The sequence below is a fragment of the Panthera onca genome, chromosome D4 (assembly GCF_046562875.1).
Source record: "Panthera onca isolate mPanOnc1 chromosome D4, mPanOnc1 haplotype 2, whole genome shotgun sequence".
Lineage (NCBI taxonomy): Eukaryota > Metazoa > Chordata > Mammalia > Carnivora > Felidae > Panthera > Panthera onca.
Genome location: NC_138351.1, coordinates 80,599,873 through 80,611,861, shown reverse-complemented (window position 1 = coordinate 80,611,861; position 11,989 = coordinate 80,599,873). Strand labels below are relative to the sequence as shown.

Genomic DNA, 11,989 nt, shown 5'->3' with positions numbered 1-11,989 from the left:
TGGTTTTTTTTTTCCTCCCCAAAGAAACATCGTATGAAAGTTTTGGTTTATGTCTCATTGGGAAGGATTTTGAATTCCTAGTATAGGCTATGCAAGAAGTTTACTGAATCAATTATATGTCACCCCAACTACCTACCCAGGCATTTTTTATCTCAAACTGGAAAACAACACATAGTCCATTTTAGCCAGAACTGAAGGAACTCAGCATTTGCTGTTTGCCGTTTTCCTGGGGGCATGAATATGTAGGGATTATTCCAAACACTGTTTCTACCAGCAAGTTTAAGAAAGGAAGCAACATTCAGCATATTTTCATGTTCCTGTCACATAAGCAGTTGTATTGAGCAGTTGTATTGAGCATTCTGTTTTCAGGCAGGGCTGAACCATTTTCGTCTTTTCACATGTTGATGTTCCTGCCTGCCACTCAGGGCATTTTTTTGTAATTGTTTGGGTAGGAAAAATGTCAATGTTTGCTCAGCCATTTGTCATGCAATCTTGGAAATTTTTACAAAGTGGGAAAATCTAACCTAAAAAAAATCATCTGAAAGGAAATTTTTTATACATTCTAAGTTTAACAACTAAATACAAATCCTATTTTGCAATTTTCATCTCTTAGAGCTATAAATTTTGCTCCCAGATCTCCTCTTGCTTCAATTTAGACAATTTGGTTTCTTTGTTCATGAGAAGGTCTAACAACATTGCCTCTAGAGCACCTCTGTCTGGGATTTTCAGTTTGATTCATCAAACTCCTACCACAATTTGTTTGCTACAAATTGATAGGGGTGCTTGTTTTTCTTAATTACCTTGGTATTGCTTTGCCTTTCATAGAGGTTATCTGATCTGCATACACATGTCTTCCTAAAATTTCTTATAATGTCATCAGTCACTGTTTGGCTTAGATGTCTACAGAGGCTTTCTGTTGCCTACCAAATCAAATTTGCTCTCGTGGAGCCTGACTTTCAAGACACCATACTTGGCTTCTACTTCACATAGTCAAATTTTTATTTCCCATGTTTCAAGCGTACTAGATGGACGCAGGATGCTGGGCGCCTTGGTCATTCCCTAACACTAACTGGATATGTGACTGTCTTACTGTCTATATTACATGTTCTATCTCTTGGACCAGTCTGTTCAATAGGGTAGCCATTAGCCACATGTGGCTATTTATATTTAAATTAATTAAAATTGTATTTCCTCAGTCACATTAGGCATTTTCAAGTGTTCAGTAGTCACAAGAGGCTAGTGGCTGCCTTATTAGACAATGTAAATAGGGGACACAATTGTTGAAAGTCCTATTGGAAGGTGCTGGTATAAGATATGCGTGTTCGCAGTTTATGAGCCCTTAGGGAGAGACAAGGAGAATTTAAGTTCTTGAAGGGGGGGGGCGGGGGGGGGGCTGGGTTGAAATCCTAAGATAGCCGGTTATGATGACCTTAGGCAGGATGCTTAACCCTCTTTTGACCCGGGTTTCCTCATCTCTAAAAACAAGAGTTAATAATAGTAACTACTATGCAGGGCTACTGTGGGAATTGAATGCGGTAACACAAAGTGATCAGGAGAGTGCCTGGCACATAGGAAGCACACAATTTTTGTTCTTTGATGCTTAAAGATTTATGCTTCAGCTTTCAGTCCTCAGAAGGATCACACGAGGAAGTACTATAACTGCTATGCAGAAGACGAATATAAATCCAGAGATGTTACCTAAGGCCAACGGCACAGCCGGAGTGTCAGAGCTGGGATTTGAACCTAGATCACCTGCCTCCTTTGTTTCGTTCACCAATCCCCTTAACTTGCTTTATTTTTTTCGTGAGCACTTGCTAAGACTTGCACCATGCCTTGCTTAGTTATTTATGTCAGCCTCCCCCGCTGGGATATAAACCCCAGGCGGCCGGGTTTTTTGCACTTTTTGCTCACTAACCCTATCTCCTAGAATAGCGTTTGGGACACGCATGATAGGCGGCTCAATGGGTTGTTTCACTTTGGACACGTGTCTGAAATTCTCCTCCCTCTCCTCCGAAAAGTGAGGATAAGGAAAAGCGCCACAGAGTTTGTGCAAGGTCGGATCGGTCCGACGAAGGACGTCAAGGCTCCGGACAAATTCCGATACACGGCACGGAAGTTAAGTCGTGGATGAAACGCCACAGGTCCCAGCTATACTGCGCATGCTCCTCCTCCCTGGGCGCTCTCCTCAGCCCGCCCGCTTCCCCCTCGAGGCCGGGGCCGGAAGTGCACCCGCGTCCGCTGGGCGCCGCGGGCGGAGGGACGCGCGGAGATGACGCAGGCAGCACCGGAAGCCGCTCCCCTGTGAGGTTGCAGACCCCGAGCGGCGGCCGCTGGTCCAGGTCTGTATGTGAGGCGGGGCCCGGTCGGGGAGGGGGTTCTTAGGCGCCCGCGCCCCTGCTGACCAGGCGCGCCTCGGGCCGTTTGTCTTTCTCTCCCTGCAGGCGCCATGGCTGCGGAGCGGACCCGGCCGCTGCGAGGCTCTGGCGGCCCGAGCGCGCCTAGTCGGTGTGAGCCCGGCGCGAGGTCCCGGGCCCCGGGGCGCTCGCTCAGGTCAGTGCTGCGCGGAACACGACTCTGGGAGCAGGGAACCTGGGAGCGACGAACGGGCTGAAGGGATCTGGAGTTGATTTTAGAGATGGGAACATTGAGTCTCGGAGTTACTGCCTCTTAGTTCTCAGCTTCCTTAGCTGCGAAATGAGTTAACAATGATGTCCCAGGGCTGCCATGACTTTGAAAGATGATGAAGTGTGGAGAGGTGGTTTTGAAGTACAAAGCGCTGTATTAATGTGAGGGACTGCGCCGTAGTTGTGGGTATGCCATGGAAACAGGTGTGTATGTGGCGGGGGGGGGGGGGGGGGGGGACGACGCTTGAACTACAGATAGCCATATTAATGCTCAATAATAATGGTAACTGACGTTTCTCGGAGGCTTACAGCGTGTAGGGTACTGTGCTAAACGCTTTACGTGCATTATCCGATTTAAGCCTCACAAACACCCTTGCAGGGAATGCTGTTCCGAGGTTGCATTTTACAAGTCAAAGACTGGACTTGAGATTGGTGAAGTGATTTCCCCAGTGTCACTCAGCAACAAGTGGAGTTGCAGAGCCTGGATTTTATAAACACTGTATTCTTTCCGAGCTGTTTGTATTCATCTCAAAACCAAAGGCGAGAGGAATAAATAAGTTGTAATATTAAGTTGTCATAATAAGTTGTAAGATTTTAAATAAGTTGTATATTCACATGGTTTTAAATTCAAGAAAGGGCTCCTCACGCCTGTTCCTCAGCTCTCCAGGTTTCTCTGGAGGCAACCAGTGTTGCCAGCTTCTTGAATATTCCAAAGATACCTTGGGTGTGTGTACGTTTATAAATCCAGATACAGGTTTTCAAAACCTCTGTACTGTAACAGCTGATTATGCTTGATGAGAAGCCAGGGAAGATGAAGCCTCGGGCTTCCGAACAACAAATGTCTTGTTTTCACTCTTAACTAGGCCAGGTCCTGGTGGAGGAGAGGAAAACGTACATGTGATGTTTTATCCAGAACATCTATCTCTAGTAAGACCTAGCAGTATATAGGTTTTGTTTTGTTTGCGACGGTGGGGAGCTGGGTAAGATGTTAAATTGCTTAACTTCCTATGGGACCCTGGGAAAGTCACTCCACCTCTTGGGTCATAAATCTCATTTATTAGTTAAGGGCAATAGTACTGATACTTTCCTTGAAGTTCTGATAATCAAATGAAGTAATGTCTATGAGTAGTACTTGAATCTTTTAAACCAATACAAATATGAGAGTTGCCAGAGGGAACATAGGGAATTAATGGTAGAACCAGAGACCAAACCCAGGCCTCCTGGCTTCCAATTTAGCAGTCTTCATCATACCCATTTCGGAGCTTTGTGATTGTTAATATTGAGGGCAGAAGGACAAGTTTAATGTTTCATCTCAAGTCGGGGGGAGGGGAAGGCAAGACAGCATGGAGTGTGGGTACAGACAAAAATGCACCTAGCAGGAAATTCTAGCCTCAACTCAATAACTGCCCTTAATTATAAAATTAAACCCCAGTAAGTTTGAGTCCGTGAATTTTTCTTCCATGTATTTTAAGCCAATTTAAGGGAAAGTTTATGGTAAGGATCATAGGGTTGAAAGGGTTGTTAGTAGTCCTGTCTATTCCAGCCTTAGGGCTGCTAAAAGCTTTCCTGGCCAGTATTCATAATAATAAAACTAATAAAAGTACCACCCCTGCTCAATTTCTGAGTTTCCCAGCCCTCAAAGTGAGGGATAGCTCCCATTTTACAGATAGAACTGAAGTTTAGAAGTTGGTCAGAGATGCCCATGATCACATAGGAAGTGGGTAAATCACTGAAAGACTTGACTGACTCCAAAGCATTTTCATATATACCTCATTCTGCCTGTGTTTCTAACTGTCCTTGACTTTCCCAGTAATGGGAATCTCACCATTCTGGAGGCAGCCCCTACACTGTTGGAAATCTCCTGATGATTTAGAAGTTCCTCCTAATGGGGAGCCTGAGTGGCTCAGTCAGTTAAGTGTCCAACTCCTGATCTCAAGCACAGGTCTTTTTTCTTTTAATTTTTATTTATTATTGAAAGATAGAGTCAGAGCGTGAGCAGGGGAGGGGCAGAGGCAGAGGGAGACACAGAATCTGAAGCAGGCTCCAGGCTCTGAGCTGTCAGCACAGAGCCTGACGCGGGGCTCGAACTCACAAACCGCGAGATCATGACCTAAGTCGAAGTCGGACGCTTAAACGACTGAGCCACCCAGGCGCCCCACTCAAGCACAGGTCTTAGTCTCAGGGTTGTGTGTTCAAGCCTCTCATTAGGCTGTGCGCTGGGCGTGAAGCCTACTTAAAAAAAATAAAAGCTCCTCCATGTGTTGAATTGAAATCCTGCTTCCTGAAGTTTTCCCCTGGGGGCCTTGTGCGGCCAGTACATGATATTCCTACAGGCTCTCTAAAAGAGTTCATTTTAGACCTGTGACCTTAAGAAAGTTAACCTCCAAAGTCTTTTTTTTTTTTTTTTTTTTTTTTTTTTTTTAGAAAAGTAAATACTGGTGTTTTCTAATAGTGCAGAGTTGAGGAAAAAATTCTTATTATGGGTTAAGAGAATATATGAATCTCAGAAATGGCTGGGTTTTTTAAAGGCTCTCACTGAAAAGTTTGTCCCATAATTTTCTATGGTGTCATGACTACATTAATTTGGCACGCTGTAAGATGTGTCTTAGTTTTTGTTAATGGTGCGAACCTACCTGATAATGTTTTCATGGGTATTATCAATTTGCCTTGTGGTCATTTAAATAATAATTCAGCTTAACTTATGTGTAAACATTTCTATGATGGATGTGTGGATATTCATGTGTGTGTAGGTGTAGGTGTAATAGAGGAAGAAGCCCCCCATGCTTTTTCACTGTAGAAAAGGATTCCTGGGCAGATGTTTTGGTGTATGTTTTTAATTCGCCAGTATTAATTAATTAGCTATGGTGACATTTTGTGGGTGTCCAAAGAAAAGAGTTGTTTTGCCTTGCTATGAGTGATTTTTTCCAAGTAAAAAATTTCTGGAAATGTTGAAGATAGAAGGTTGTTTGGATTCAGGAGGAGGTAGTGTGTTAACTTCTGTTGTTGATTAAACTTTTGGTGAACCGATTATTTTTTGGCTGCCAGGTAAATCCTTAAACTAATAAATCCTGCCTAGCCCAAACCCTGAGGATTCCAGAATATTATTTTGTTTTTAAAGTGCATTCACTGTTCCAAAAACCAAAATTATTGGATAGTAGATGATGTGATTGGAAAGTTTGGTTGCATTTACTGTTTTTTGTCTGATAACATTCTGGCCAAATTTGATATTGGGAAATTAATGAAAAGGACTTTTACTGACCTTACGTGAACAAAGTTGGAAGGTGAGATCTGGCTTTTGATGTAGACCTCATCTAGGTGACATTTATGGGAAAAATTTTATTTTCCTCTTTGACATTAATTTAGATACTAATGTTTTTAATCTATGTGTCAGGATTCCTTTTTTTTTCTAAATATAATTTTATTTTAAATTCCAGTATAGTTAACATACAGTGTTATATTAGTTTCACATGTACAATATCATGATTCCACAGTTCCGTCACCCAGTGCTTATCACAAGTGCACTCCTTAATCCCCATCACCTATTTCACCCACCTCCCCTCTGGTAAATAGGTTTGGTTTGTTCGGTTTGTTTGGTTTGTTTTCTTGTCTCGTCTCGTCTCGTCTCGTCTCGTCTCTCGTCTCGTCTCGTCTCGTCTCGCCTCGCCTCGCCTCGCCTTTCTGTTTTAATTTTATTTTTTTTAATTTACATCCAAATTAGTTAGCATATAGTGCAACAATGATTTCAGGACTAGATTCCTTAATGCCCCTTACCCATTTAGCCCATCCCCCCTCCCACAACCCCTCCAGTAACCCTCTGATTGTTCTCCATATTTAAGAGTCTCTTATATTTTGTCCCCCTCTGTGTTTTTATATTAGTTTTGTTTCCCTTCCCTTATGTTCATCTGTTTTGTCTCTTAAAGTCCTCATATGAGTGAAGTCGTATGATATTTGTCTTTCTCTAATTTCGCTTAGCATAATATCCTCCAGTTCCATCCATGTAGTTGCAAATGGCAAGATTTCATTCTTTTTGATTGCCGAGTAATACTCCATTGTATATATGCCACATCTTTATCCATTCATCCATCGATGCACATTTGGGCGTTTTCCATACTTTGGCTATTGTTGATAGTGCTGCTATAAACATGGGGGTGCATGTGTCCCTTCGAAACTGCACACCTGTATCCCTTGGATAAATACCTAGTAGTGCAATTGCTGGGTTGTAGGGTAGTTCTATTTTTAGTTTTTTGAGGAACCTCCATATTGTTTTCCAGAGTGGCTGCACCAGCTTGCATTCCCACCAACAATGCAAAAGAGATCTCTTTCTCTGCATCCTCGGCAACATCTGTTGTTGCCTGAGTTGTTAACGTTAGCCATTCTGACAGACGTGAGGTGGTATCTCATTTGATTTGTTATTTCCCTGATGATGAGTGATGTGGAGCATTTTTTCATGTGTCGGTTGGCCATCTGGATGTCTTCTTTGGAGAAGTGTCTATTCATGTCTTTTGCCCATTTCTTCACCGGATTATTTGTTTTCTGGGTGTTGAGTTTGATAAGTTCTTTCTAGATTTTGGATACTAACCCTTTATCTGATGTGTCGTTTGCAAATATCTTCTCCCATTCTGTCGGTTGCTTTTAGTTTTGCTGACTGTTTCCTTTGCTGTGCAGAAGCTTTTTATTCTGATGAGGTCCCAGTAGTTCATTTTTGCTTTTGTTTCCCTTGCCTCTGGAGATGTGTTGAGATTTGGGTGTTAATTTTTAAAATTAGTATGGCAATCTGGTAGGAAACTAAGTGATATTAGAAGGAAAGCTTTGTTTTTTAATTATGGAATGTTTAAACATATGGTAGTAAAGAGAATAAAAACCTCCGTGTATCCATCATCCAGCACTAACATCTATCAACATATAGCTGAGCTTGGGAAAGATGATTTTTGCTGATTTGCTGTATTTTTTGTTTTTTCATTAGTTTACTCCCTGTTCTTAAAAGCGGGTTGATACCTTGATGCAATGTGTAATGCTATATACTTGTAACGTTTCTTTTTGCTCCAGTTAGTCCTGGAGCAATGTGTCGTTCTTTTAAAGGAGAAGGTGGTATAATCAGATAGGTACCAGATTTTATAACCAGGTTGTGATTCTCCTGGTTGTAGCTGTAGTCAGAGAGAGACAGTTCGGTCTGTGTGGTTGGAAGAGTACTGATGGAGGGAGCACTGACTTCCAGTCTGTTCTGATGCTGTTTTAATAGCTCTATTGACTGTAGGTAGGCAAATCACTTACCTTCTCTGACTTGTAACTTCCTCCTCCGCAAAGTAGAGATGATGCTACCTGGGGTTTTTTTGTTTTTTGTTTTTGTTTTTTTGTTTTGTTTTGTTTTGTTTTGTTTTTTTCTTGGTGTTTTGGAAGCATCAGGATTACTTATTTGTGCAAGCTTCCTTGACCCTCTTTGCTCTCTGGGGGCACATGATTAAGAGTTGTCACCAGCTCATATGAGGCTTATAAAAACTATGTAAGGCTACATAAGGCCTTTGGTAATTTTTGTTCTAACAGGCAGTGCCATAAAGGAAGTAGAAAAACCAAAATACCTGAGCCACATGATTTATTACATCTGCCTGTTTTTCTTCCCCAGACCTTTTTTGCCTGAATATTTATTGAAAACCCAGTAGTCAGTTCTGTGATTTTGGTAACAGATCAAGCTGTGCCTACATGATAACTAATGTCTCCAGTTACTGCTCAGGAGACTTGCCTTCTGGTTGTCACATGCTGGTGCTTATATTTGTGACTTAAGTACCCAAATAGAGCGTATTAAGGAAATAGTGTTACGATGGTTTTGATCGTGTTGGGGGGGAGGGGAGAGAAGTGTATAGAATAAACTATTTTATAATGAGTGATACTATAAATCTTTTACTGTGAAGGTGCATGTAGCATGTGCTAGACTTCAAAAGGAGCAAGTCACATACACCAGCATAAGTCTCACTGATTTATGTTTCAGAGATCATGATTCATTAAAGTATGTTTTCTTAGATGTATTATCTTTTGTGTGCATGGAAGATTTTCGAATACAATATATTAACTGTAAAGTTGTAATGTAATAACTAAACATAAAGTTGTAATGCCAAGTTTTTTACACTAATTTTCATTTGTTAGCAGTCTTGCTTGAATGGTCTTTTTGAGCAGAACTAATACAATATTTTGATGTGCCACAGGTAAATTTTTCCATAACCTTATGGAGAGAAAGGACTTTGAGACATGGCTTGATAACATTTCTGTTACATTTCTTTCTCTGACGGACTTGCAGAAAAATGAAACTCTGGATCACCTGATTAGTCTGAGTGGGGCAGTCCAGCTCAGGCATCTCTCCAATAACCTGGAGACTCTCCTCAAGCGGGACTTCCTCAAACTCCTTCCCCTGGAGCTCAGTTTTTATTTGTTAAAATGGCTCGATCCTCAGACTTTACTCACATGCTGCCTCGTCTCTAAACAGTGGAATAAGGTGATAAGTGCCTGTACAGAGGTGTGGCAGACTGCGTGTAAAAATTTGGGCTGGCAGATAGATGATTCTGTTCAGGACGCTTTGCACTGGAAGAAGGTTTATTTGAAGGCTATTTTGAGAATGAAGCAACTGGAGGACCATGAAGCCTTTGAGACCTCATCGTTAATTGGACACAGTGCCAGAGTGTATGCACTTTACTACAAGGATGGACTTCTCTGTACAGGTAAGGGATTCTGGAACTGTTTTGTTGTTGTTGTGCATTTCATAGGGTATAATCTTAGAAACAGAACGAACTAGTCCTTAGGCTTGAGGATGGCAAGTATTAATTATATGAGATATCTATAGTGGAATTTCCCCCTCCCTCCATCCCTGAGTAGTTTTACACACTTTTATCCTCTTTCCCTCTAGAAGACAAATCATTTTTATAGAATTTTGTGAGAAGAAGGCTCCAGACATTCTTTTTTTTTTTTTCTTTTTTCTCTTTTCTCTTTCCTTTCCTTTCCTTTTTCCTTTTCCTTTCCTCCATGCCCAGCATGGAACTCAATGCGGTGCTTGAACTCACAACCCTGAGACCAAGACCTCAGCTGAGATCAAGAGTCGGACGCTTAACCGACTGAGCCACCCAGACACCCCCAGACATTCTTTTAAATGTGATGTGAGTCAAAAAGCTGTAACTATTTTTTTCAGTGCTTTTTCCTTCCATGTACAGTTTTCCATGTTAAACTTTTTTTCTGTCAACAGTGATTTTTGAGAAAAACCAGTGGAAAAGATGATGCCTAGACCTAGCAAGTAGTTAGATCATCTTGCAAGAATTACTTAACCTCTCTGTGTTTGTTTTCTTATCTATAAAGTATGGGAATGGAGGTATTTCTTTCTTGCTAAAATTCCTGTGGTTCTAAGAAGAATTAAAAGTTAAAAGAATTTGGGCATGGAAACAAAGACAGATGGATATTTTAATCCTAAGCAATTAAGTAACTATGTAGCAGATATAATCATTAAAATTTGGAATTGTGTGATTCTTCCAGTTATAATGGCTCTTTGTACATGTAATCAGTGCATATGTTTTAGGCAGTACATTTTGATGGGCATTGTAAATAATTCTTAGGCAATGGTGTAGAATGATTTCAGGCAGCCTTATCGAGGATCCCGATGCCTTTTCACTTCCATTGTATGTAATATTTAGGGATCCTTGGTGTTCTTTTTTCATCCAGGATAATTTCTTTTTAAAAAAATTTTTTTATAGGTCAGGCCCTTCTTGTTTTTTTGTTTTTTTATTTTTATTTTTATTTTTTTGATGTTTATTTATTTTTGAGAGAGAGCACAAGCAGGGGAGGGGCAGAGAGAGAGGGAGACAAAGGACCCAAAGCAGGCTGCAGGCTCTGAGCTGTTAGCACAACCCGACGTGGTGCCCCACAACGGTGAGATCATGACCTGAGCCGAAGTCAGACGCTTAACTGACTGAGCCACCCAGGCGCCCTAATCCAAGATAAACATTTGAGTATTACTGAAGTACATAGTTGCCTTTTTAAAAAAATTTTTTTTAGTTTATGTATTTATTGTTTGAGAGAGAGAGAGAGAGAGGGAAAGAAGGAGGGAGGGAGAAAGCAAGCAGGAGAGGGGCAGAGAGAGAGGCAGATGCAGAATCTGAAGCTGGCTCCACCCTGTCAGCACAGAACCCAATGCGGGGCTCGAACTCACGACCTGAGCCAAAATTAAGTCAGTCGCTTAAGCCACTGAGCCATCCAGGCACCCCATAATTGCCTTTTTTAATAGCATATTCTGTTCCTTTGTGTAAATATATCATCATTATTTAGCCAATTCAATATTAGTGCATATTCAGTTTGTTTCTATGAATTCAGAATATTTCTGTGAAATATTTATGAATATTTTTGTTTGCCTTTTTCCCCCCTTGAATTATTTATTTGGGGCAGAAACCTCAAAGTAGAATTACAGATCCAGAAATATAAATGATATTAAAGCTCCTCTTAACTGTCCTTTCCAGAGAGACTGAATTCATGGCATGGCCACAGAAGTTTTAAATAACAGACTCAGTTTTAATATTCATGAGGTGTATGATCTCTTGAGGATGTGCATTTTCTCATAGTGATATGTTTCTCTAAAATGCTAAATGCTTTGCCAGTTTTATAAAATGAACATTAAACTTAAGGCATTTCGTGGTTTTTGTCATCCTAAAGTTACTCCATGCTTACATTATTCTGTGTCCTATAAGCCGGATTATTGGAAAGGTATCATCCATTCTTTTATACTTGGATGTGCTTTCCCAGTTGGGGCAATGGCTTTTCTGTGTCCTTTCTGTCTTATGATCAATGGCAGGTAAGTTTTAAAGATTAAGATGCAGTATCGCCTTCGAGCCTTGTGCTCATTCACGCTTGGGCAAATACTGGCAGTTGACTCATTTTCAGAACCACATGTAGCTTTAAAAGAAAAATTCTCATCAAATTTTACTTTTGAAATGCAGTAAAACTTGAGTTTAACTTGGGGCAGAAGTGAATGGGACACATTCACTGAATTCTTTAACTACCTGGAAAGTTAATATCTGCAATAACGGTGGACCCGACCCTGCATTTTAAGGTTATTCTGTCGGTGGGTCTATATTTTGTAATTTTTGTTCTGATTAAATTCATCAAGTTTGTGTATTGAAAATTATGCTCTATTGAAAATAATCCAAAGCTTTAGTTTAATTTTTCTTTTCTTTTTAAAAAAAATTTTTTTTAATGTTTTTATTTTTGAGACAGAAAGAGACAGGGCATGAGCAGGGGAGGGGCAGAGAGAGAGGGAGACACAGAATCCGAAGCAGGCTCCAGGCTCTGAGCTGTCAGCACAGAGCCCGATGCGGGGCTCGAACCCACGGACCGTGAGA

At 41.0% G+C, this 11,989-nt stretch overlaps 1 protein-coding gene across 2 annotated transcripts in view; it reads left to right on the top strand.

Annotated features, from left to right (window-relative positions):
- Positions 1-2,232: 2,232 nt before the first annotated feature.
- FBXW2 (F-box and WD repeat domain containing 2) overlaps positions 2,233-11,989 on the top strand; it is a 32,647-nt gene continuing 22,890 nt past the window's right edge. For both annotated transcript variants that reach the window (XM_078436548.2, XM_078436547.2), the window contains exons 1-3: positions 2,233-2,339; positions 2,442-2,550; positions 8,822-9,331. In XM_078436548.2, coding sequence (XP_078292674.1) covers positions 8,842-9,331 — 490 coding nt within the window. In that variant the 5' untranslated portion in view covers positions 2,233-2,339; positions 2,442-2,550; positions 8,822-8,841. The remainder of the gene's footprint in view (positions 2,340-2,441; positions 2,551-8,821; positions 9,332-11,989) is intronic.